We start from the raw sequence: 25336 nt of genomic DNA, 5'->3' as shown, positions 1-25336 counted from the left end.
TAATTAGTGAGAAGAGTCTCACAGCCTTCTTGCCTGGGATGACATTGAACTTTGATCCTCAGGTCTGGGCCTCCTGAGCAGCTAAGATTATAGGCATACACCACCAGCTCCTGGCTTGAATTTCTTGTTTTTGACCAGGTAAATCCATCCTTGGGAACTTCACTTGAAGAAACTGACCTGTGGACAAAATATGTATGCACCAGGTTGTAAGCCAGGCTTTGTGGGTAATTCATGGGTAAAACAAGTCATGGGAAACTACTGCTGACTTCAGGGCAACTCTGCACGTCTCTGCATTTACTTCACCACCAGCTATCTAATTTGTTGCTCTTTTTTTTCTTTCTGTCTCCTTTCCTGCCCTAACTGTACCATACAAATTTTCCTCAGGGTCTCTCCTGGTTTACTATATTCTCCCTCCCTCTTCCAGCTCATTCTCACCACAGCATCCCTGCTCTCATCTAACCTCCACACCCCTGTGGACCTAGCGCTCTGACTCACAGACCTAGTTCTTCAATGGTCTGCTTAGGATCACATTTTTGAGGTCTCACCTGGTAGTAAACTTACATTCTGTAGGATGATGTCTTTGCCCATCCTGATGAGTGTGGTCTTATTCCCAAATTGCTCCTTCAGTTACTGGGTGCCTCTCCCACCCCACCCCCTCCCTACCCCCACTCCAGCAATATCAAGTCAGGCAAGCCAGAAGCAGAAATCTAGAACTCGTCTCTGCCACCTCCATCAATTTCATCCTCCAATATCTAACTACACATGAAATATTCTTCACTCAGCCTCTGCTTGCTTCTCTAAGCTGTCCTCAGGCTCTGTCCCTAGACCTCTTCCTCATCCAGACTCTTGCAGTAGCTACCTAAGCTATCCCTTAGAGTTCTACTCATCACTGTTCCTTACCCATATCCTCTCCTCTCCTCTCTTCTTCTTTACAGCCCAGGAAGTAAAGTATGGAAAACTGTCCTCTCCATTTAACTAGCTAGAAGTGGAATGGTTGCTCAAGGGGTAGAGCACTAACCTTGAGCAAAAAGTCTCAGGGACAAGCTGGGTGCCAGTCAGTGGCTCATGCCTGTAACCCTAGCTATTCTGGGGGCTGGGATCTGAGGATGGCAGTTCAAAGCCAGACTGGGCAGAAAAGACCATGAAACTTATCTCTAGTGCCACCATGACTTGAAGTGGTAGAGTGCTAGCCTTTTGCTCTGGGACAGTGTCCAGTCCTTGAGTTCAAGCCCCACAACAGACAAAAATATTTTTAAAAAGCTCAGGAACAGCATTTAGGTCTTGAGTTCAAGCCCCAGGACCAGGATAAGAAAAGAAGGAGGGGGAAAAGAGGGAGGGGGAAGAGAAGGAGGAGAGATGGAAGAGGAGGGGAAGGGGAAGGGGAAGGAGGAGTAGGGGAAGGAAAGAAAGAAAAGAAATGAAAAGAAGATATAGATACAGACCTTTTCTCATGAAAGAAGGTACTGCATTTGGAATATGAGCATGTGAATAAACATTCTACATCATATGATTTCAGGGAATTTCAAATTGAGTCCACGAGATGCCACTCATTGGGAAAAATCTGAAGTCTACCCAAGGAAGTTACCATGTAATCAAACTAAAAGAGCTCAGAGTTCAACAGGGGTTAGACAGGAGGGTGGAATAAGTCAGAAACCAGCCAACTAACTGTTCAAGTAGAGAAACTATTGTATAGAAGTGATGGCTCTATGTGATGATGTAGTTCCCCCAAATCATAAAGCACATGACAAACACCAAGAGAGTCTTGTTATGAGGTGTGCATCTTAGACCATGGAAATCATGATTTAATGCAAGCTCTATCAACTGGCACTAATGAATCACTCTGGAGGCACTGGGTGGATATGCCAAGGAGGCTGTGAGTGGTGTCATTTACCCTGTTTGGATTGGATATGGGACCATATGGGAACTCTGGTTCTGAATGCTGCTCTGAATCTAAAACTTCTCTGAAAAAATAACTTTAAGATTGGCATTGGTGGCTCACACCTGTGATCTAGCTACTTAGGAGGCTGAGATCTGAGGCTCATGGTTGGAAGCTCTCTCACTCCTTGGGAAGGATTTGGGGAGCAAAATGTGTCAACTTTTGAGAAAATATTTCCTAGCCCTCAGAATTCTTTCCAAAGTATTATTCTTATAAAAGAGCAAAATGCATTTTGACATAGGAATATAGCTCCAACAGGTGGCTAGCTCATGACCTTGTGAAAGAAAAAGTCACAGGGCGAAGCAAAAATAATTAGACTAAATTTCATAACTAATAGGGATGTTTGAGTGCTACAGAATGAAGCCTCTCTGCTTCATGCACAGGTGTTCTTAAATTGTACCCATCTCTTACAAAATTAATTTCTTTTGTGCATGTGTGTGCTGGTCCTGGGTCCGGAACTCAGGGCCTTGGTGCTGTTCCTGAGCTTTGTAGGTCAAGTCCAGCACAGTACCATTTGAGCCACAGCTCTAGTTACTGCTCTACAGTGGTAGCAAGTACAGATTTCTTTTAAACTTTTAAATTGGCCAAGGGCTCTTAGAAAATATCAAATGCGGTTTTGTTTTGGAGGAATGTAATTCTTTTAGTTCTGCATATATTTTAGATATGAGGTTTTTGTCCATTGTATGGCCGGTAAAGAGCTTTTCCCAATCTGTGGGCTTTCTGTTTAGCTTGTGAGCTATGTCCTTTGCCGTGCAGAAGCTCTGCAGTTTGATACAGTCCCATTTGTCCATCCTTTCTTTGATTTGTCGCATTTCTGGGTCTTTGTTAAGGAAGTTCTGTTCTGTGCCAAGGAGCCCAAGTGTTTCTCCTACTCTTTCCTTTAGAGTTTTCAGGGTATCTGTTTTAATTTCGAGGTCTTTGATCCATTTGGAATTGATTTTGGTGCAGGGTGTTATATAAGGATCTGTTTTAGTTTGTTGCATGTGCTGAACCAGTTTTGCCAGGACCATTTGTTAAAGAGTCTATCTTTCTTCCAGACTATTTTTTTTAGCTCCTTTATCAAAGATTAAGTAGGCATAGTTCTGTGGGTTTATTCCTGGGTCTTCAATTCTGTTCCATTGGTCTTCAGGCCTGTTCCGGTGCCAATACCAAGCTGTTTTTACTACTATAGCTTTATAATACAGCTTGAAGTTGGGTATTGTAATTCCTCCAGCACTGTTCTTTCTGCTTAGGAGTGTTTTTGCTATTCTGGGTCTTTAATGAATTTCTGGATTGCTTCATCTATTTCATTAAAAAATGGTGTTGGGATATTAATGGGCATTGCATTGAATTTATAGATAGCTTTTGCAATATTGCTATTTTGATTATATTAATCCTCCCAATCCAGAAGCATGGGAGGTTTTTCCATTGCCTTAGTTCTGCCTTAATTTCATTTTTCATGTTTTTAAAGTTCTCATCATAGAGGTCTTTCACTTCTTTGGTTAAGGTTATTCCTAGGCATTTTATGTTTTTTGAGGCTATTGCAAAAGGAGTTGCTTTCCTGATTTCAGCCTCGGCATTCAGGACATTAGCATATAGAAATACCATTGATTTTTGAGGGTTTATTTTATATCCTGCAACTTTGCCAAAGTTTTGGGTCAGCTCTAGTAGCTTGGGAGTAGAGTCAATGGGGTTCTTTTCCTATTTGGATCCCTTTTATATTTTCTTCTTGCCTAATTGGTCTGGCTAGGAATTCTAATACTATGTTGAAGAGAAGGGGAGAGAGCGGACATCCCTGTCTTGCTCCTGATTTTAAAGGGAATGGCTTTAGTTTTTCACCATTAGGAATTATGCTTGCTGTTGGTTTGTCATAGACTGCCTTTTTTTATTTTTTATTTTCGGCCAGTCCTGGGCCTTGGACTCAGGGCCTGAGCACTATTACTATCCCTGGCTTCCTCCCGCTCAAGGCTAGCATTCTGCCACTTGAGCCACAGCGCCGCTTCTGGCCGTTTTCTGTATATGTGGTGCTGGGGAATCGAACCTAGGGCCTCGTGTATCCGAGGCAGGCACTCCTGCCACTAGGCCATATCCCCAGCCCCCATAGACTGCCTTTATTATATTCAGGAGTAGCCCTCTCAACAAGTGGGATAAAGACTTAAAAAGAGACTTCTCTGATGAGGAAATGAGAATGGCCAAGAGACATATGAAAAAGTGCTCTACATCACTGGCCATAAAAGAAATGCAAATCAAAACAACATTGAGATTCCATCTCACCCCAGTAAGAATGCCCTATATCAAGAAAACTAACAATAACAAATGTTGGAGGGGATGTGGCCAAAAGGGAACCCTACTTCATTGTTGGTGGGAATGTAAACTGGTTCAGCCAGTCTGGAAAGTGGTATGGAGATACCTCAGTAGGCTAAACATAGAGCTACCCTATGACCCAGCAGCCCCACTTTTAGGCATCTACCCAAAAGACCACAAACAAGAACACACTAAAGCCACCAGCACAACAATGTTCATCGCAGCACAATTTGTCATAGCTAGAATTTGGAACCAACCCAGATGCCCCTCAGTAGACGAATGGATCAGGAAAATGTGGTACATATACACAATGGAATTTTATGCCTCTATCAGAAAGAATGACATTGCCCCATTTGTAAGGAAATGGAAGGACTTGGAAAAAATTATACTAAGTGAAGTGAGCCAGACCCAAAGAAACATGGACTCTATGGTCTCCCTCATAGGGAATAATTAGCACAGGTTTAGGCAAGTCACAGCAGAGGATCACAACAGCCCAATAGCCCTTATGATCACATAAGATGATGCTAAGTGAAATGAACTCCATGTTATGGAAACGACTGTCATATCACTATTGTAATTACTTTCAACATGCCATGTGAAACCGTAGCTTCTATTATTGATGATCCTCTTGTATCCCCTTCCTATGGTTGTACCTGCACTATCTGTGTATCTTATCTGAGTACATTGGAAACAGTGTATACTGGTATCAGAACTAGGAAATAGAAAGGGAATACCAAAATTGAGAGACACAGGGTAAAAAAAAGACAAATGACTACAAAAGCAATACTTGAAAAACTGTTTGGTATAAATGAACTGAACAACTCATGGGGGGGGGAAGGGTAAGGGGGAGGGGGAAGGGGGAATGAGTGAGGAGGTAACAAACAGTACAAGAAATGTATACAATGCCTAACGTATGAAAGTGTAACCTCTCTGTACCTCAGTTTGACAATAAAAATTTAACAACAAATAAAAGAAAATATCAAATGGTGAGCTGATACTGTAAGCAAAATTTGAGATTTGAATATGAAAAAGAAACAGAAGCTGGGCATTGGTGATTCATATTTGTAATGCACCAGCACCTACCCTAGTTAGCTTTATAAGAATAGTTTAAGACAACATTCTTAGTATGTTTGGAAGTTATTGTGCACACTAATCACCTGAAATTCTTTTCAGAAATGGAAATCCTGGGACAAGCCCTGTGCTAGAATAGTTGTCATTGAGTTTTACAATGCCTTGGGTCAGCAAACTTAATTATCATTGGATAATTAAGCACTTATTGCACTTAATCACAGTTGGCTAATGTGTCCCTTTTAAATATAATTTACTTTTTTTCTTTTGGTGGTACTGGAGTTTGAACTCATGGTATTGTTCTGCTAGGCAGGTGCTCTGCTGCTGAGCCAGGCATGGATTACTTTTGTGATAGGGCTTTGCTTTCTGCCAGGGGCATGCTTAGACTACAATTTGCCTGTTTGGGGCTTCCCCTTGTTGCCAGGACATGCAGGCATATGCCATTGTGGCCAGCTTCCTTCCATTGAGAAGGAGACACATTCATTGTTCTACCAAGGCTGGCCTCAGCCATGAACCTCCAAATCTCAGACTCCTCCCTCCTCCTAGCCCTGTGCCAACATACACAAATAGCTTAAGACAACAGATGCATACCAATACATCCAGCTATGGATTGAGAAGGGGGCATGTAGATTTTTTTCAATTATCCTTAAGTAGTTGTACAAAGTGGTTTCAACTCAACCTGTCAGTTTGTGAGTACAATACATCTCGATCAACATCACCCCTTTCATCCTTCTCCCCTGCATCTCTCCCAATCTCATTCATCCCCTCAACTTCCCTAGGCTTGTGAATTTTTAAGATGGGACTGGCCTTGAACCTCGAACTTCCAGGCTTCCATTCTCAGCCCTCCATGTAGCTAGGATTATAGGCATGAGCCACTGATGCCCAACTAAAATTCAATTTGCTTTTTAATTGTAGGCATCCATGAGGTACAGTCTTATAGTCTGATACATATATAGGTAACATGAAATGATGAAATCAGGGTCATCAGTATTTTAATCTCCTATATTGTCATTTCTTTGTGTGAGACCCCTTGACTTCTGTAGTTATTTTGAAATAAATAACTATAGACTATACATATCCTACTGTTGCTCTAAGTGTGTTTTGATAATTATTATCTACCTTATCTACACTATCCCCTCTCCCCTGCTCTATTCGCATAAGTCTTACAAATAAAGGAGAACGTGGAGTACTTGTTTTTCTGGGCCTGGCTGATCTCACACAACATACTTCTCTTTGCATTCGTGGAAAGCACTCTTTTCTACCTTAAAGAACTAGCTTAGACTTTTAAGTTAGATTTCTTCTCTTTTAACTATCTGTTCTTATTAACAAGTGCCCAACATATGGCACAACAACCTCTCTCCTTTCTTTCTCACCTCAATGACGTCTCCTGAGGTCCTGTTGGGTTGGTTCATGATCAATTCATCCAATTTGATTCTGTTCATACACTCAAGAAAACATAATATAGAGTCGCTGATCTGAGAGAGATAAATATAGAATGTTCAGTAAATACAAGTTATTGGAGTAAAGGAGATAATAGCCCCTGGGGTTTTTGTTTGTTCGTTTGTTTGTTTTTTGCTCAAGGCTAGCACTATACCACTTGACCCACTGCTCCACTTCTGGCTTTTTGATGCTCAGTTGGTGGTAAAAGTCTTATATACTTTTCTGCCTAGGGCTGGCTAAAACCTATGATTCTCAAACCTCAGCCTCCTGAGTAGTTAGGATTACAGGCATGAGCTACTGGTGTCAGGCTCATAGTTTTTGTGTGGGTCCTGGGGCCAGCACCATTTCTGGCTTTGCCTAAGTTTATTGGAGTTAAGAGTCACATAGACTTTTCTGCCTGGGCTGGCTTTGAACCTTAATCCTCAGATCTCAGCCCCCTGAGAAGCTACGATCACAGGTGTGAGCCACCGGTGTCCAGTTTATACATATAGTTTTTTTTTTTTTTTTTTTTTTTTTGCCAGTCCTGGGCCTTGGACTCAGGGCCTGAGCACTGTCCCTGGCTTCTTTTTGCTCAAGGCTAGCACTCTGCCACTTGAGCCACAGCGCCGCTTCTGGCCATTTTCCGTATATGTGGTGCTGGGGAATCGAACCTAGGGCCTCGTGTATCCGAGGCAGGCACTCTTGCCACTAGGCTATATCCCCAGCCCCAATATACATATAGTTTTTAGGTAAGTATTTGGTCACATTTCTGCAATGCAAAGTCCCTCTGTGTCCAGATCATCATCAACTTCTGGTATACTCATGATGAAGTTACATGGACATATTTCCTGTTGATTTACTTGCATGTAATTATATCTATTTTAGGTGAAAATCAACTGAAGGAGCTGAATTTAAATAAATGATGACAGGACAGAAACAATGGAATGCTCCCAGAGAGTTAAAAACAGGAATTCAGGGCTGGGAATATGGCCTAGGGGTAGAGTGCTTGCCTCGCATACATGAAGCCCTGGGTTCGATTCCTTAGCACCACATATATAGAAAAAAGCCAGAAGTGGTACTGTGGTTCAAGTGGTAGAGTGCTAGCCTTGACCAAAAAAAAAGAAGCCAGGGACAATGCTCAGGCCCTGAGTTCAAGCCCCAGGACCAGTAAAAATTGAAAGAAAGAGAGAAAGATAGAGAAAGAAAGAAAGAAAGAAAGAAAGAAAGAAAGAAAGAAAGAAAGAAAGAAAGAAAGAAAGAAAGAAAGAAAGAAAGAAAACAGGAATTCAGTGGAAGTGGGGATGTATGCTCATACCTTAACCAGACTTCCCATAAATCCATGGGAAGGATTTACAACCAGATAAAAAAAAAGCTGGAGCTACATCTTGATTGGATCTGAAGGAATGGAATGAATCTCAGATATCTGAATTCCATAGGCATTTGCATTTTCACACGAAACAGAAAGTTAAAGCTAAAGTTTTCTTTTTTCTTTTCTTTTCCTTTCCTTTCCTCTTTCCTTCTTTCTTTCTTTCTTTCTTTCTTTCCTTCCTTCCTTTCTCTTTCTTTCTTTCTTTCTCCCCTTTCTTCCTTCTTTCTCTTTCTCTCTCTTCCTTCCTTCCCTTTTTCTTTCTTTCTTTCTTTCTTTCTTTCTTTCTTTCTTTCTTTCTTTCTTTCTTTCTTTCTTTCTTTCTTTCTTTCTTTCTTCCTTTCTTTTTTTTCCCCTCCAACCAGTCCTAGCACTTGAACTCAGCACTTGACCACTGTCCCTGGCCTTCTTTTGCTCAAGGCTGGCACTCTACCACTTGAGCCACTGCACTACGTCTGGCATTTTCTGTTTATGTGGTACTGGGGAATCAAACCCAGGGCTTCATGCATGCTAGGCAAGCACTCTACCACTAGGCCACCTTCCCAGCCTAAGGGCTGAAGATTTTTGCCTGAAGTTTGAGACACTTCCATAGAGTAGGGGGTTATTTGGGGGTGCAGGTCAAGAGCCTGAGAGAACAAAGAAATGATATGGAAGGAAGGTCTAGATCTAGAGTCACAAGATGGAGAGAACCAGTCATTCTAGATATGTTTCCAGAAAATGCTCTCAGAGGGCCTCCTTCATGCCTGTGCTGTATTTCTTTTCCATCTTCCTTCAGCTCTGGCTCAGACTTCCATAGTCCCAGGCTCGGCAGAGGAGGCTGCTGTTGCTTACTTGGATCTTATACTCCCCTTTCCTGACCTTAGGCTGTGCCAGGCAGCCTGGCTTCAGGGTCTTATCTTTGAGTCAGGGTTGGTGGAAGGGTAGAGTGTGTGGTTTGTCTTGGTTACAAGTGACTTCCATTACTCTCCTCTCCCCATATTTGTGGATAGATGATTGAAGGGAGATTTCCCAGGAGAGCCTTAGGTTTCATGATCATTGATGAGTGATGACTGATGTATGTGTATGTGTGTGTGTGTGTGTGTGTGTGTGTGTTCACGCATGCATGCACACGTGTGTGCCAATAGTAGAGCTTGCATTCAGGGCCTTGTCTTTAGCTTTTTTTTTAATTCAAAGTTGGCACTTTACCACTTTAGCCACAGCTCCATTTCAAGCTTTTTGTTGGCTAGCTGGAGATAAGTGTTTCTTGGATTTCTCTCTCCCAGCTAGTTTTGAACCACAGTACTCAGGTCTTAGCCTCCTGAGGGTGAGCTACCTGTGCCCAGCTCTTTGTAGATTACTAATACCTGGGTTTTTGTTTATGTCTATCTCGATTTGACAATCAAAACCAGAACTGAATCCTTCTGCTCCTCACACTTTCAATGTGCTCCCTTAAGCTCTCTCTCTCTTTGGTTGCCATCTGGCCAAAGTATTCTGGGATGGGGCTAGGGTCCTCTTTCTCTGTCATCCCCTAGATGAGCTGCCACCATTGGTGTAGCCATTACCGTCAGCTATGCACAAAATTGCATTGTATTCATTAGGGGCTTGAAAAGACTGGGGATTTTTGATTGAGCTAACTGAGGACAGGATCGCATATCTCTGTAGCTTTATACTCTTATAATTAAATAAAAGTTAAAGAATAGAAGATTTAACTTGACAGGCTTAATGAAATTAAGGCAAGCCCTAGATCTTCCTCCAACATACTGATTAAAAAACAACAACAACAACAACAGAAAACCTTCCATTGAATCATTGAAGAAAGGCTAATGCATTTTTATCCCATTAGGAGCACATTATAAAAAAAACGTACTTTGGCTTCCCCAGGTCAAAACCACCCACTTTGTGAAAACATCTTAATGTCAGCAAGTCCCCAAGGCCAGATGGATTGTCTCAAAGAATGAAACCACTGTCTCTTCTATTAAGCAGAAGATGCTGATTATATCTTCTCGATAATGAAGTTGTTTTATTTTTTCTTCTTCATGGTGTGTAGATATATAAGATTTATTTAAAATCCTTTGACACATTTTCTTCATATGGATGTTACTGTTACTGTCCCCTGTGAGAACATGTATTGGTTATTTGAGAAGGAGACTTACAGGAACAAATTGACTTCTTTCAAGTGCTTTGGAAAATTGCAACCCTCGGGAATAAATTCCTAATTAGGTGAATGAAATCTGAGAACTGATCAAGTCTTAAAGGAGTAAGTGAAAATAGCCCAGAAAATGTTTTCGTACAGAGTCCTCTCTAGAGACAGCCTTGCTCATATTGCGGGGAAATGACTTTTTCTCCCCCTCCTAGTTAACCTACTATCAGGTGGTGGCTATTTGTAGGCAAAGGGACTCTATCTATCTATCTATCTATCTATCTATCTATCTATCTATCTATCTATCTATCTTTTGTGCCTGTCCTGGGGATTGAATTTAGGGCATGTGTACTGTTCTTGGGCTTTTTTTGCTCAGGGCTAACTTTCTACCACTTGAGCCACAGCTGCACTTCAGATTTTTGGTAGTTAATTGAAGATAAGCATTTCATGGAATTTCCTGCCCAGGCTGGCTTTGAACCTTGACCTTAATATCTCAGCCTCCTGAGTAACTAGGATTACAGGTGTGAGCCACCAGTGTCCAGCCATAATGTATTTTTAATGGTGTGATTCTCGCTCGATATCTTATCTTTACAGCAGCAATAACAGTCAAGACCAGATTGGTCTCCTGTGTTTATCAGTTAAGAAGTGAAGGCCTATAGGTATATTTTAGATGTCTTACAACTAGTAAATCTCAAATTGGGACTTTTTTCCTGTGGTTGATTCATTCATAAGAAATGTTGTTCACTAGTTTACGAGCCTTGTCATGATCCAGTTCTTCTTTCTGTCTTGAATCTTGTATCTTACCACCATCTCATTTTGCAATCTGTTCTGTAGTTGTACTGGGCATGCTTTGGGTCCTTACGCTGCCAATCTTTCTCCCTTCTGTCCATGGGCCTGTGTGTCTGCTTCTGTTTCTTCACATTCGGCTTGCCTTTTGCTCTATTTTTTTTTAGATGCATTAGTTTTTAGTTTTTAATTTTTTATTGCCTTTAAGAAGTTGTACACAACACTGCCCTACTAAGTAACTGTACCCTTTTTGCACAACACCTTGTCAAAAAATTTGTGTTCAATTAATAATTTAAAAAAAAGAAGTTGTACACAGGGGTTTTAAGTCAACAGATCAGTATATGAGTATAATGCGTCATTTGTGTGTGTGCGTGTGTGCGTGTGTGCATGTGTGCACTTGTACACATGCACATGCACACATGTGTGCCAATTCTGTGGCTTGAACTCTGGCACTGTCCCTGGACTTTTTGGCTCAAAGTTAGCATTCTACCACTTGAGCCACAGCTCCACTTCTAGCTGTTTAGCAGTTAACTGGAGATAAGAGTCTCACAGAGTTTTCTTCCTGGGCTGGCTTTGAAGTTCTCAGCCTCCTGAGTAGCTAGGATTACAGGTGTGAGCCACTGGCACCTGGAAAAGTATAATGCATCTTGAATGATGTCACCCCTTCTATCACTTTTACCCATCTCTCCCAACCCCATGTATCCCTTCACATTACCCGGTTTTATTTTCACACTTGTATGTTGAATATTAATAACAGTTTACCCACAATTACTCTTGCCATTCTCTCTTACTAACTCTTTCTTACTCAATCTAAACATTTCTTCATTGGAGTCTTCACTTCTGGGAAAATTTTCCTGGACAGTCCTCTCACTCTCTTCCAGTTTATCTGTCCTCCATAGTTCCCTAGTGCCTGATTGCTGTCCATCTCCTTCTCTGACATGTGTAGCAATTGGTAATCACATCCCTGACAAAGCTGTATGCTGTCTTAGAACAGGGACCACACCCTGTGTTTTACAGCAGTGCCTGGCTCAGACTATGAGGCTCAGCATTTATTCTTTTGCTGACTGACCAAAGGATAGACTTGGGTCTTTCCAGTTTGGGTTTTAGATGTCCACTTCAATTTTCAAGTTTCCTTTGTTACTTTGTTACTTAAATTATTCCTCAAAATAAAACTAACAGTTCACTTGACTTAAGAACACGTTCTGTATTTATTAATATAAAGCCTCTCTAGTCACTCAGTAAGCTCTGTGAGCATGAAGAGATGTCAGCAGTGAGGAGTAAGAATAAATTAGAGGTCCCACTTTGCTACTTTTCTACTTCTAATTTTTTCTGCCACCCACTTTCCATCCTTGGCTTCTAGTCCTTTCTAACTTTAGCCCATCCATCAAGATCTGTGAAAATTTTCTCGCAACCATTTGTTATCTATAGAGATCTAACTTATGGGTCAAAATAACAATACAGATTTACAGGAGGTTTCTTATTATGCAAAAGAGGTTATTTAAATTCTTGGTTCAAATGTATTGTTGTCTTAGGCTTTGGCTAAAAATCAATTCTGAGATTTTCTCCCCATCCATAAATTCTGTAACATCTCTTTGCAGTTCTTTGTTCAAATTCTCAGTCCTGACATGCAATTTTGAGAACTTGGGCATGCTCTGGTAAAAATCATTTAATCCAAAGGAATAAGATACTTCTTAAAGGTTATCTCCCTTGAACTTGGTCCAAGTTTTCCATGAATGAGCTATATAAAAGTCTCCCATATGTTCTTGCACATATCAGCACACCTGAGTAGTGCAGATATTTATACAATGATAAAAGAATGGAGGCATTGATTGATGAGATTAGTTTTCTGAATATTCAGATAACCCAATGTCTGGCATTACTTAATTCACTCCAAGTGAAAGGTGGTTGGAATCTCTAAGGCCATATGTCACAGGGTGCCCCATTTTTTGGTGTGGAGAAGGTCTGGGGAGCAGCTGGCTACCAGCTGGAACCTCATGCTGTTTTATTGAAGTGGAATTGGGACTTTAATAAGCTTAATTATAACAAGACCTCACCTGCTCACCCTTTTACTCCATCTATTCCCACCCTTACTTTTTTTTTTTAACTGCTGGTTATTTTGAGGCCTGCTTTTAATATTACCTAAATCTTCTATGATCTGAAAGCTTTAGAGTGATACCCTTGATTCAATTATAATGGCATAAAATCGTAAATTAAATCTAACTCTTTTTCTGTAGGCCCCATCAGGAATAGGAGCAAGGGAACTTGGAGATAATGGTGAATAATATATTTAAGTTCACAGAAGGTTATCTGTAAGCTGGATTTAAGTGATTAGATCCTGCAATATCTTTTCTTTTCAATTAGTTGATAAAGGAAACCACGTGGTCTTAGCAATAAGCCTTATATCCTTTAGAGAGCTACCTTTATTTCACTTTATGATTCCCTTAAGCGTAGTATGTAACCCAAACCTTACATTTGGTTTAAGCACTTCTAAGCACTTCCTCACATAGCTGCTAGAGTTCCCAGTGATGAAACAGACACTCAGGAAATATTACCGACAGCTTGATTTCTTAGAAATCTCCATGAATTTCGACCAAGACTCCAAAATATATACTTAAACATTTATGTTCTAATGTTTAAATTCACTGCGTTTTCTTTTAGCATGAAGTGCTATGTGATGATTGACTGCTATTTCCTTTGTGTTATGTTTTTGATGCATGAATAAATGTGGTCAAACTCTTTAAGAGGATGACTTGGGAGGGTAATGTGAAAAAGAGATTTAAAATTATCCTTTTAATAAGAAGACAGAAAAGGAATGAGAGTTTTTGGCTGGTGACAATAGAAATAACATTCTGTGAAAAACTCTCGCTCAAAAGGAAATCCCTTGTTGCTTTTGTGCTAAAAGATTTCCAGCTGCCAGGTAGCCTGGAAAGTTACAAGTCCAGATGAATAAATTAGACATTAGCATGAAATAGGTAGCTTGACACCTATGGATTCATGTTTTTACATTTTTTTGTTATTGTTGCTGTCAATAAGATAATTGCATTTCAATTTGCTTATTTCCCTTCAGATTAGAGTTATTTATAAATCTCGAAGATAGAGTTAGGGACAGTTGGTTTAATCCAATAACTATATTGCAACAGATGAGGTTTTCTACATTGAGAACAGTGGATGAAAGAACTTTTAATGGTATTTACTGTGCCCTGTTATAATAAACAGAATTAATGTATTCAGTGAGAGATAGGAAGATGTCAGACATGTTTTAGACAGTTGCATGAGGAGGAATGGAGCTGTAATAATAAGAAAAAAAGACATGATTTCTTGCAAATCTTATGTGTAGTATATGACTTACATTCTGTTGTTTCAAATACTTGAATGGTTAAATTTAATTCCTCTCAAGACCTCAGATTCAGAATTGTAGCCTCCTCTGCCTTTCCCTTCTGCCCTGCCCCCACATCCCCTCAAGCAGAATTACCATCTTCTTCATCCCCCATTCCCCCTCTTATGCCTCTTCTCAAATTGCACTGTAATTATTTGTTTACATGTCTGTCTCCCTTACCAGACTGTGAGCTCTTTAAGGACTGAGACAGTGATCCATTTAATTCACTTAGTGGACCCACAGCCTGGCAGAATCTGCCATGTAATAAGCACACAGCAAACATTGAAAGAATAAAAGGGCAAGGAAATTAATGAATGAGTATATATTACTGTCATCTCTAGTTTATTTGGCAGTCCTATCAAATGTTCCCCCCTCCCCCCAAAAAAGCACCCCTGCTATTACTATCTCTTCAGTACCATGTAGTATTTTCTGGAAAACTTCTGAGTGCTTCACAGCCTTAACTCATATTAAATAACTCTGCAACAGTGATAAGAGTGCTATAATTAAAGCATAAGCACTATCAAATCACTGCAAATCAGTGAGTGGAAATCTGAGAATCTACAGATGTGGTTTTATATTTCAGTTATAATTTGCTCATTATTTAAAAAGAGTATCTGGTTAGGTATATAAAACTTGTTAATGTAAGCCACTTGCACAACCATGTTCATTGCTGATATATTCACCAGAGCCAAGTTCTAGAAACAGCTTAGATGACAGATGCCCTTGATGGACCAACAGATCAAAAAATGTGATATAGATAAATAGATAGATAGATATAGATCATTCATATATAATCTCTCTATATATAGAGAGAGTGAAATTGTACTCATCCAGTGAGAAGAATCATATGGATCGGAAAAAATTATGTTAAGTGAAATATGTCAGGCTCAGAGAGATGAAGGACATAAGTTTTGTTTTCTCATATGTGTAAGTTGGATTTAAATTATAAATATGTATGAAAACATATACAGTGTTGTATGCATATATACACAAATGTATTAAGTAAAGTATGGTATATTTGGGGAAGATTCCAATGATACAACACCTCTGAACAACTTGCAATTTAACAAAAGGAATACCAGGAAGCTGTAACTTGAGGTATTGGTGGGGGGTGGGGTGGCTGAGTTCAAGGGGAGAGAGGGCAGACAAATGGAGAGAGGAAAGGTCGGAGAATACAGTCATAATTTTCAATGCACATATGTGAAAATGGAGCCAGGTGACTTGAGGGGATGGGTGGGATGGGGGAGACATGGGGGAGAACAATGGAAGGGTGATATTGGTCAAGAAGCATTGTACTCACAAACTGACATGTTGAATTGAAATACTTGGTACAACTACTTAAAGATATATATTTTTTATATGCTGAACATATTTTCTTTGCTTTAATTCAGCTGCAGAAGCTTCATAAATTTAGCATTGCACAAGTGTTGTTTCTTAGTGCTACAAAATTAGTTTCCTGTGAACAATTTCATATATTTAAAACAACACACAATTTATAACATTTGGAAAAATATATTCCATCCATATCAAGTCTCAAATTCTCTCACATTACTTCTAAAATATATCAGACAAAAGGGTCAATATCACAGACTAGTGTGCTTGATATTGTTTGGAGTTACACATTTTGAATCATCCAGAACTGGATAAAATGCCATTTTGAGTTCTCCTCCTATTTTGTTTCTGCTCAAGTAACACCAACAGGTATATACATATGATCACTGAAAACAGATCACTTTATCACCATTGAAACTATAGTACTAGTGAATATTCTTATATGCCAAATGCAGCATGGGATATTAATCAGTTCTAAAACTTGTTGAAATTGGTTCATGACATAAAAACATTCACCCATGAGATGGTTGGTTTCAGGTTGTTTCTCTGAGGAATTAAGAGAATTCTAAGTCATTTTGGGTAAAGATATATATTTTTTAAATCCTAGTAGTATATAAAAATTCAAGCTGGGAGTTGGTGGCTCATACCTATAATCCTAGCTATTTAGGAAGCTGAGATCTGAGGATCACAGTTCAAAGCCAGCTTGAGCAGGAAAGTCTGTGAGACGCTTATCTCCAATTAACCACCAGAAAACTGGAAGTGATGCCATGGGTTAAAGTAGTAGAGTACTAGCCTTGAGCAAAAAAACCTTAAGATCGGTTCCCAGGCCCAGAATTCAAGCCCCATGACCGACAAAAAAAAAAAAAAAAAAGAAACAAAAATAAAAAACCAAACTGAACCAAACAAAAAACTCAGTAAAAAAAAAATAAAGTAACACAAAACTTGTTAACAAATGATTCAAATTTTTAACTTGCTTGTATTAGTAAATAGAAAAGAAGGAAGTGCTAGGCAGCCAGAATCATTGAGATGATAAAGGAAGCTTGTTTCTAAATGACACATCCCTTTAAAGCCTAACATTGTCATTTAAGTTGATGAGCATGTAGGATGAGGGTTGAAAAGCTTGCTTCTATTCATCTTTTGAACAAATGTTTTGGTTTTAAAAAATGAAAATGCATTCCACTTAGATTTTCCTATTATTATGTAAATGTATGTGTGTTTAAGAAAAATTAATTATTCTATTTATTTTATTATTTCCTTCATTTACATTTGCATTTCATTATTTCTGCTCATTTCATTATTTCATTCATTTACACTGTGTCATTAAGAAGGTATTTGATAATGGATAAGATAGGTTTCCTTGTTGGCTTTCCTCTTTATTATTTTAACTCCCCTAAGATTTTTTTCCACGCTGCCATTCAATAAACTTTACCAATTAGATGGTCTAATAGCAGCATAATTGCCTCCAATACTTAATTTGGCAAAGGAAGGAAAAAAATCATTCGCTATCCTTAGTAAATAATACCACTGCTATACTGTGTGTGTGTGTGTGTGTGTGTGTGTGTGTGTGTGTGTGTGTGTGTTCGTGTAGTATGCATGCATGCTTGAACTTATAGCTTGGGCACTGTCACTTATTGTTTTCTGATCAAGGATGAAGCTCTATCACTTGGGTCACACTTCTACCTGTAGCTTTTTAGTGCTTAATTAGGATTAAGAGTCTCACAGACTTTCCTGCTCAGGCTGGCTTTGAACTGACTATAGGCACGAGCCACCTGTGCCTGGCTGATATATTATTTTTTATAAAAAAAACTGATATAAAATGAAACAACACATTAAACTACTGTGTGAACACAGGGTTTTAGGGAAAAGGCCTACAAATTTCTGGTTCATATTAGATGATCATGATTAGATTATCAGGTGCTATTGCAATGTTTGGGATATAATAGAAACGGCATCAATACTAATAAGGATTAATTGATGAACATCCTAGCAAAGGTCATGGAATCATAATAAAATTTTGTTTAATGATTTAACCAACAGAGGGGAATGGAAAGGTTGTTGTATTTGAGGCATGTAAGGAATTCCAGTTATTGCAGGAGGTCTGAAGAGAGAGAAACACTGATTTATATGCAGTACATCATTTGTACCCTGGGGAGAAAATAGTTGGTCTTAGATTTAATTAAAATGGCTGTTTCTGATCAGCCAATATTGGGACTAGAGAAAGGCTGGAATGGGAAGATGAGAAGTTATACTAATTCTTTTCTCTCCCTCCCCACCTCCCCAATATTCCAAAACTAACTAGGATATTTCCAAGGATGGACAGCTAAACTCTATGGAAATACAGTTTTCATAGTCCTGGGTCAGTATTTATTTTTGTCTTGGACTGTGTGTGTGTGTGTGTGTGTATACGTGTGCATATGTGCACCAGCATTGGGACTTGAACTCAAGGCCTCTTGAGTGCTCTCTCACTAGGCCTTTTCTACTCAAGGCTGGTGCTTTACCACTTGAGCTACAACTCCACTCTGGCTTTTTGCCGGTTCATTGGAGATAAATATCTCACAGACTTTTTACCAGGCTGGCTTTGAACCCTGATCCTCAGAAAGCTTGATATCAGATCCTGAGTAGCTAGGATTGTAGGAGTGCGCCACATGTGTCTAGCTTCACTCATTGTTTTGAGTTTTTTGTGGTTGTTCTTTTGTTTTTTGCCAGTCCTAGGGCTTGAACTCAGGGCTTGAGCACTGTCCTTGGCTTCCTTTTGCTTCAGGCTAGCACGCTACCACTTGAGCCACAGTGCCACTTCTGGCTTTTTCTATATATGTGGTGCTGAGGAGTCGAACCCAGAGTTTCATGCATATGAAGCAAGCACTCTACCACTAGGTCACATTCCCAGCCCTCACTCATTGTTAATGTTGTATATTTCTCTGTTGAGCAAATGTACCACAATTGATCCATCCTATTATTGAAAACTATTTGGGTTGTTTTGTTGTTGCCAATGTTTGTCCACAGAGTTCAGATAGTCTTACCAATCAATATTTCTATTGAATGTATACCTAGGTATGGAATTCTTGCGTTTTAGGATATACATAATAAGGGCTTTAGCAGTTTGTATTAAATCATTTTCCAAAGTGATTGTACCAATTTATTCTCCCAACAGCCATGTATGAGAGTTCTAACCTGCTGTAAATCTGGCATTATCAAGTTTTTTTGTGTGTTGTTTTTCTGTCAGTGGTAGGGCTTGAACTCTGTCCCTGGGCGCTATCCCTGAGCTCTTTAGCTCAAGGCTAGTGCTCTACCACTTGAGCTACAGCACCACTTCCGGTTTTCTGATGTTTAATTGGAGATAAGAGTTTCACAGACTTTCCTGCACAGGCTGGCTTTGATCTCAGGCTGTCCTCAGATCTCAGCCTCCTGAGTAGCTAGGATTATAGGTATGAGCCACTGGCACCCAGCCATTATCAAGTTTTTATGAGTTCGTTCTCTTTTTCTTTTTTTCTTTCTATTTACTGGTCCTGTGGCTTGAACTCTAGTCCTAGGCTCTGTTCCTGAGCTTCTTTTGCTCAAGGCTAGCTCTCTACCACTTGAGCCACAGCCCCACTTACAGCTTTTTCTGAGTAGTTTATTGAGGATAAGAGTCTCACAGACTTTCCCACCCAGGCTAACCTCAAACTATAATCCTTAGATCTCAGCCTTCTGATTACAGATTACAGCCAGGATTACAGATGTGAGTCACTAGTGCCTGGCTTTTGCTTTTCTTTCTTTTCTTCTGTTTATCTTTTATATCTCCAGACTTAGGTAAGAATCTTCACTTAGGCCAACACAGGTAGATAGGATTACAGGTGTGAGCTACCAGTGTCCCGCTTTTCCTCCTCCTCCTCCTCCTTCTTTTTTGATATTGCATTGTGGCTTTCATTTCTACTTCTGTCATGACTAATGACTTCTTGCAATATTCAAATGGTTAATGGCTATTAAATATTCTTTGTTTGTTCAAATGTTTTGCCCTTGTTTTTTGTTTGTTTTATTTTGGTTTTATGCCAACACTAGGGCTAAAACTCAGGGACTCATGTTCTCACTGAGCTTGTCCCCTGAAGGCTGGAGCTCTTAAATGGACTTTTGGTGGACTTTTTGGCCCAGACTGGCTTTGAGCCATGATGCTCAGATCTCAGCCTCCTGAGTAGCTAAGATGACAGGCATGGGCAGCTGCACCAGGTAGCTGCCATTGTTTTTGATAGGCTGTTCCCGACTTTCCTTATTGATTTGCAAGAATTTTTAAGTCAGTCTTTTGCTGAAATCAGTGTGACAAACATCTTCCTTTTGGTGGCTTGTCTTTTTACTCTCTTAATGTTAAAGCACTCAATTTATTTTTTGTTTGTTTGATGGTACTGGGGTTTGAACTCAGGGCCTCTTGTCTTCTTGGCAAGTGCTCTCTTGAGGAAATTTCTACCTTCTGCTCTTCCAGCTTTCAGTTATTTATTTATTTATTTTTCTAGTAGGGTCTCACATTTATGCCAGGGCTGACCTGTACGTTCACCCTGTTTAGTTTCCCAGGTAGCTATGATGGCAGCCCTGAACAACCATCTTCAGCTTTTTTTATTGGTTGAGATGAGGTCTTGTGGGATTTCTGTCTATCTAGGCTGACCCGAAATTGGACTTTCTTGATCTCCATCTCCTGGAGCATCTAGGATTATAGGCATGAATCACGGCACCTTCCACTAATTGACTATGTAGAATAATATTACATCCTTATTTTTATATCCCTTGCCACATCCTGAGTATATGAGAGGCAGTAGGGGGAGGGGAGCTGGAAGGCCCACTCCACTGTGGGGAGCTCACTTGAACCTTTGCTTTCAAGGTACTGCTGAGGTGCCAGACTTTGAAGTCAGGCCCCACCACGTGAACCCCATTTTAGAATCGAACCCTGAGCCAATCAGATTTGTACCTGTGTTCTAATCTTGCTTGCACAGCTGATTGTTGTAACCTTGTTCTTTGCCTTTATAAGCCCTGTGTAATCATAGCTTGAGGCTTCCTCCTAACCTGCGCTGTGTCGGTGGGTAGGACGAGGCCCGAGTTGGCAGCTCGTTAAATAAAGCCTTGCCTTGCTTTTGCATTTCGGAGTGTCTGAATCTCGGTGGTCTTCTAGGGGGTGGTCTTGCGACTTGGCACAACATTTGGGGTTTCGTCCGGGACAGCCCCAGAGACCCCGAGATCCCAGACTCCGAAGGTAAGAAAACAGCGCTGTTCATTTGTCTTGTCCTGTAATTTGTCTGTTTGTCTGTTTTGCTTTTGCTTATACTTGTAGGGCGCGAGTCAGTTTGGTTTTTGTCTGGAACTGACCAGGAGGGCCTCCTAAACGAGACTCAACCCGCCCACCTTGTACTTGGGTCTGCTCCTTCTGCTTATCTGGCAGGAGGTTGTGGGCCAACTTGGGTCCACTCCTCCTGTACCCTGGCAGGAGGTTGTGGGCCAACTTGGGAGATCTCCAATGCATAACTCGGGTCCACTCCTTCTGCACCCTTGCAGGAGGTTGTGGGCCAACTCGGGTCCACTCCTTCTTACAGGAGGTTGTGGGCCAACTCGGGTCCATTCCTTCTGCACCCTTGTAGGAGGTTGTGGGCCAGCTTGGGAGATCTCCAACTCGTAGCTTTTCTTAGGCCTGTGTGTTTTCCTCCTTTTGTATTAATTGTTTGTTTCTTGTAGCCTTTTGGACTGAACATCTGATCAGCTATGGATAACGTTCTATCTTGAGGACCTCCACCTAGCCCCCTAGACTTGATCCTAGCTCACTGGAGGGAGGTTAAGGAGATAGCTCATTTTTGTGTGTTTCTTTCTTGCACTGTGCCTGACTGACAAACGGATGATGGGGAATGTTCCTTCCACTCCCCTGGACTTGACTTTAGCTCACTGGAAAGATGTACAGGCGATGGTTCACAATCAGAGTGTGAGTGTCCACAAAAAGAACTCTGGGGGGACCCCCACCCAGCCTTCTTAAGCAGAAAATTGTTTGGTGCACTAAAATGTTTTACTAAGACTAAAAATGTTTTACTAAAACTATCAAGCCCTGGAAAATGAGGCTGGAGAATGCTAAAATCATTTGCTAAAGGTTTTTGTCTTAAAATGTACGGCCGATGCTTATTCAGCGCGCTTTAAGATCTTTTGAAAATGTATGTGTGTGTGCATGTGTGAGTGTGAACATGTTCAAGACTACAGTATGATGCAAAACTAAGTTTAAATTCAAAGGTCTTCATGCCATGCAGTAACTGGGACTGAAGAAAAAAAAAAGGCTCTTTTGAAACAAGCAGCCCGTAAGCAAAGGGCGGCACCTGGTTTCAGATTGCCTGTGAGCTTCAGTTTTTCTGATGCAGATAAAAGCTAAAGTGTTGTGTTAGTGTTAAAAAGGCTTTGGAAATCAAGAATACATTTCTAGATAAGAAATTTGGAAGTAAAATTGTCCTAAATAATTATTGCAAAGTGAGAAAAGGAGAATTATGGCTACCAAAATGTTTAATTGCCATTCCAGCTTCTTTGTAGGTTTTTTGTAACAGTTTCCAGCAGGCCCACAGAGAAGCACAGGTGATTCCTACAAGTTTGTCAAGATCTAATACTGACCCTTAATAAGTTCCAGGTAAGAGAGCATGCTTAAAAACTACTTCTATGTGGACCACCTTGTTGCTTATAATTGGAGTAAAGTGGCCCCTTATAAGACTCATTGATCTGAATCTGCGGTTCGAAGCCAGCCCGGGCAAAGAAAGGTCCCTGTGAGAGACTTGTCTCTAATCAGCCAGCAGAGTGCTGGGAACGGAGTGGTGTGGAGCTCAAAAGTGGTACGGTGCTAGTCTTGAGCTGGAGAGCTGAGGGACAGCACTCAGGCCCTGAGTCCAAGTCCAGTGGAAAGTCACTCTTCCTGGGACAAAAGTGATGGAGCATCCAGAGGCAGTAAGCCACTGCTTGGATGGCAGAGATGGTGTCAGATCCTAGAGTCACTACTGTTGGCCTTTCAAAAGTTAAAGCCGGGAAGTCCTAGAAGAATAGTTCATAAGCATGCCTTTCCAATGCCCATGTCTGTCTACTGGGCAGGAATTTACCAGTCATCTGTGATAGTGGTTAGTAAGGGTAAGTTTGTCAAATGAGAGGATAGATTAAAATCTCACCCCCCGCATTTACTCAAAGCCCTGACTGGCAGTGAGAATTTTAAGCTCATACATCTGTTTAGTAAAGAAAGCTTGTAGACCTGAGATTGTGTCCTTATTGAGATCTGTTAAAGGCCTGTCAGCTTGCCAATGCCCCCAATCAACAGATTACTAAAGGAGCTTGCCTCTGTGGGAATAGGCCAGGTGTGTATTGGGAAGTAGATTTCACAGAAATTACAAATATTTGCTAGTTTTTGTAGACACCTTTTCAGGATGGGTTGAAGCCTATCCAACAAAGCATGAGACTGCGAATGTAGTGGCTAAGAAGATCCTGGAAGAAATCCTACCCAGGTATGGCTTCCCATCCACCATTGGGTCAGACAACGGACAGGCTTTCGTCTCAAAAACCAGGGGACTGAAATCCTAAGAACCACGGTGGAAGGAACCCTAGATGGCATCGCCACTTGGGTTCATTGCTTCCACGCCAGGCCAGCTGACCCCTTTGCCCTGGATAACTACCGTGGTGGAACATGGGAGGTCTCCAAGCACCCAACTCAGCCGCTTCGCCTTCGCCTCAAGAAAAGAAAGTTAGACTGAATATTGTTATAATTTTCTTTTTGCCTTCTTTCCTTACTACCCTGGCTGGTGTTAATGTTATTTTGGCAGCTCACTCCAAAGTGAGGTGAATCCTGCAGTCCCTTGGTAAAGTAGACTAAGGTTATAGGTTCCTGGCTAGGTAAGGTCAACGCCCCTGAGTCAGCCTGAAGAAATTACAGAAGATGGATGATCTTCACCCATCAGCCCCCCTTTAAAACCGAGGGACCAGAGTTATTTTCGGATACTACTTTTGGCCCTACTGGCCCATGCCTTACCTCTATATCATCCCCTAGACATGCAAGCCATTGAAATGGACAGAATGGAGCCATGATTGGCTCCCAAGGTACCAAAAAGAAAAAGGGGGAAATGAGGTGCCAGACTTTGAAGTCAGGCCCCACCACGTGAACCCCATTTTAGAATCGAACCCTGAGCCAATCAGATTTGTACCTGTGTTCTAATCTTGCTTGCACAGCTGATTGTTGTAACCTTGTTCTTTGCCTTTATAAGCCCTGTGTAATCATAGCTTGAGGCTTCCTCCTAACCTGCGCTGTGTCGGTGGGTAGGACGAGGCCCGAGTTGGCAGCTCGTTAAATAAAGCCTTGCCTTGCTTTTGCATTTCGGAGTGTCTGAATCTCGGTGGTCTTCTAGGGGGTGGTCTTGCGACTTGGCACAACACTGCTATGAATTACAACTTAATATGTGCAAATTCAGTGGACTGAATGATCAATTGTCCTATTTTTAGTCGCCTTCAGAAAATAGACAGGGAATATTAAAGTATTCTTGCAAAGCAAACTTAAATCAAAGAGGCAGACACTTGGGGTCTATAAGAAAATGGCCTGGTTGTTCCTTTTTAAAAGCTACTTCTGGCTGCCACTGATCATACCTGTAACCCTAGCTACTCAGGAAGCCGAGATCTGAGAATCTCAGTTTGAAGCCAGCCCAGGCAGTGAAAGTCTGTGAGATTGTTATCCTTAATTAAGAATTAAAAAGCCAGAAGCAGGGCTGTGGCTCAAGTGGTAGAGTGCAAGCCCTGAGCAGAAAAGCCTAAGGACAATACCTACGTCCTGAATTCAAGCCTCAGGACCAGCACACACACACACACACACACACACACACACACACACACACACACAGGATACTATTCATGCAAAGAAGAAAATGGTAATCTTAATAACATCTTAAAAATAAAACTATCAGAAAAGCTATTTAGAACAATGATTTATTTCTACTATCATTAAAAATGAACCTCACCCTAATGTATTTCCCTTGCTATATAGTTGTCAATGATTTGCCCCCAAGATTAATAAAACATTAATTATGCTATTTCACCCATATTTCAAACTTTTCTGGGCTCTTGTATAGCATATTGATTATTTATGAATAAACTAATATATATGCATTGGGAGTCTTAATCCAAGGAGTTTATAGGGCCGCGGGTTGCTTTGTTGTTTTGTGCCGGTCCTGGGGCTTGAACTTATGGCCTGGTCACTTTCCCAGCTTTATTTTGCTCAAGGCTAGCATTCTACCATTTGAGCCACAGCTCCACTTGCAGCTTTTTGGTGGTTAATTGGACATAAAGATGGTAGATTTCACTGGAACTCAGAGCAAGAGTGTTGTTATTCGGAGCTATCCCATCATGGTTTTGTGGAGGAAAAGTCAACAACACTAGTCACCTTCACTGTTTAATGAAAGCCAGGCAGTCAGGTAGGTCTACTTGAAGTGTTTAACTAGAATTATAAAAATAACATCAAGAGATAATGGATATGATTTTCCTTTGTTCATGTTCTGGGGGTTTTTGTCATATGTGGTAGAACTAACCATTTTGTTGGGAGGTATTTATTACATATGTCACCGTTTGTTATAAGACAACTAGAAATGTGTTTCAGTGGAAATATGCATCATGAGAAACATCAAAGCAATGTCAAGTGAATAA

At 40.6% G+C, this 25336-nt stretch overlaps 1 protein-coding gene across 1 annotated transcript in view; it reads left to right on the top strand.

Annotated features, from left to right (window-relative positions):
- LOC125349119 (glutamine amidotransferase-like class 1 domain-containing protein 3, mitochondrial) overlaps window positions 1–25336 on the top strand; it is a 48791-nt gene that overhangs the window by 1127 nt on the left and 22328 nt on the right. Inside the window, exon 2 of the mRNA XM_048342935.1 lies at window positions 571–688. Coding sequence (XP_048198892.1) covers window positions 571–688 — 118 coding nt within the window. The remainder of the gene's footprint in view (window positions 1–570; window positions 689–25336) is intronic.

This window comes from Perognathus longimembris, chromosome 1 (genome assembly GCF_023159225.1).
Source record: "Perognathus longimembris pacificus isolate PPM17 chromosome 1, ASM2315922v1, whole genome shotgun sequence".
NCBI lineage: Eukaryota > Metazoa > Chordata > Mammalia > Rodentia > Heteromyidae > Perognathus > Perognathus longimembris.
The sequence above is the reverse complement of the archived record's forward strand: the minus strand, read 5'-3'. Positions and strand labels throughout refer to the sequence as shown.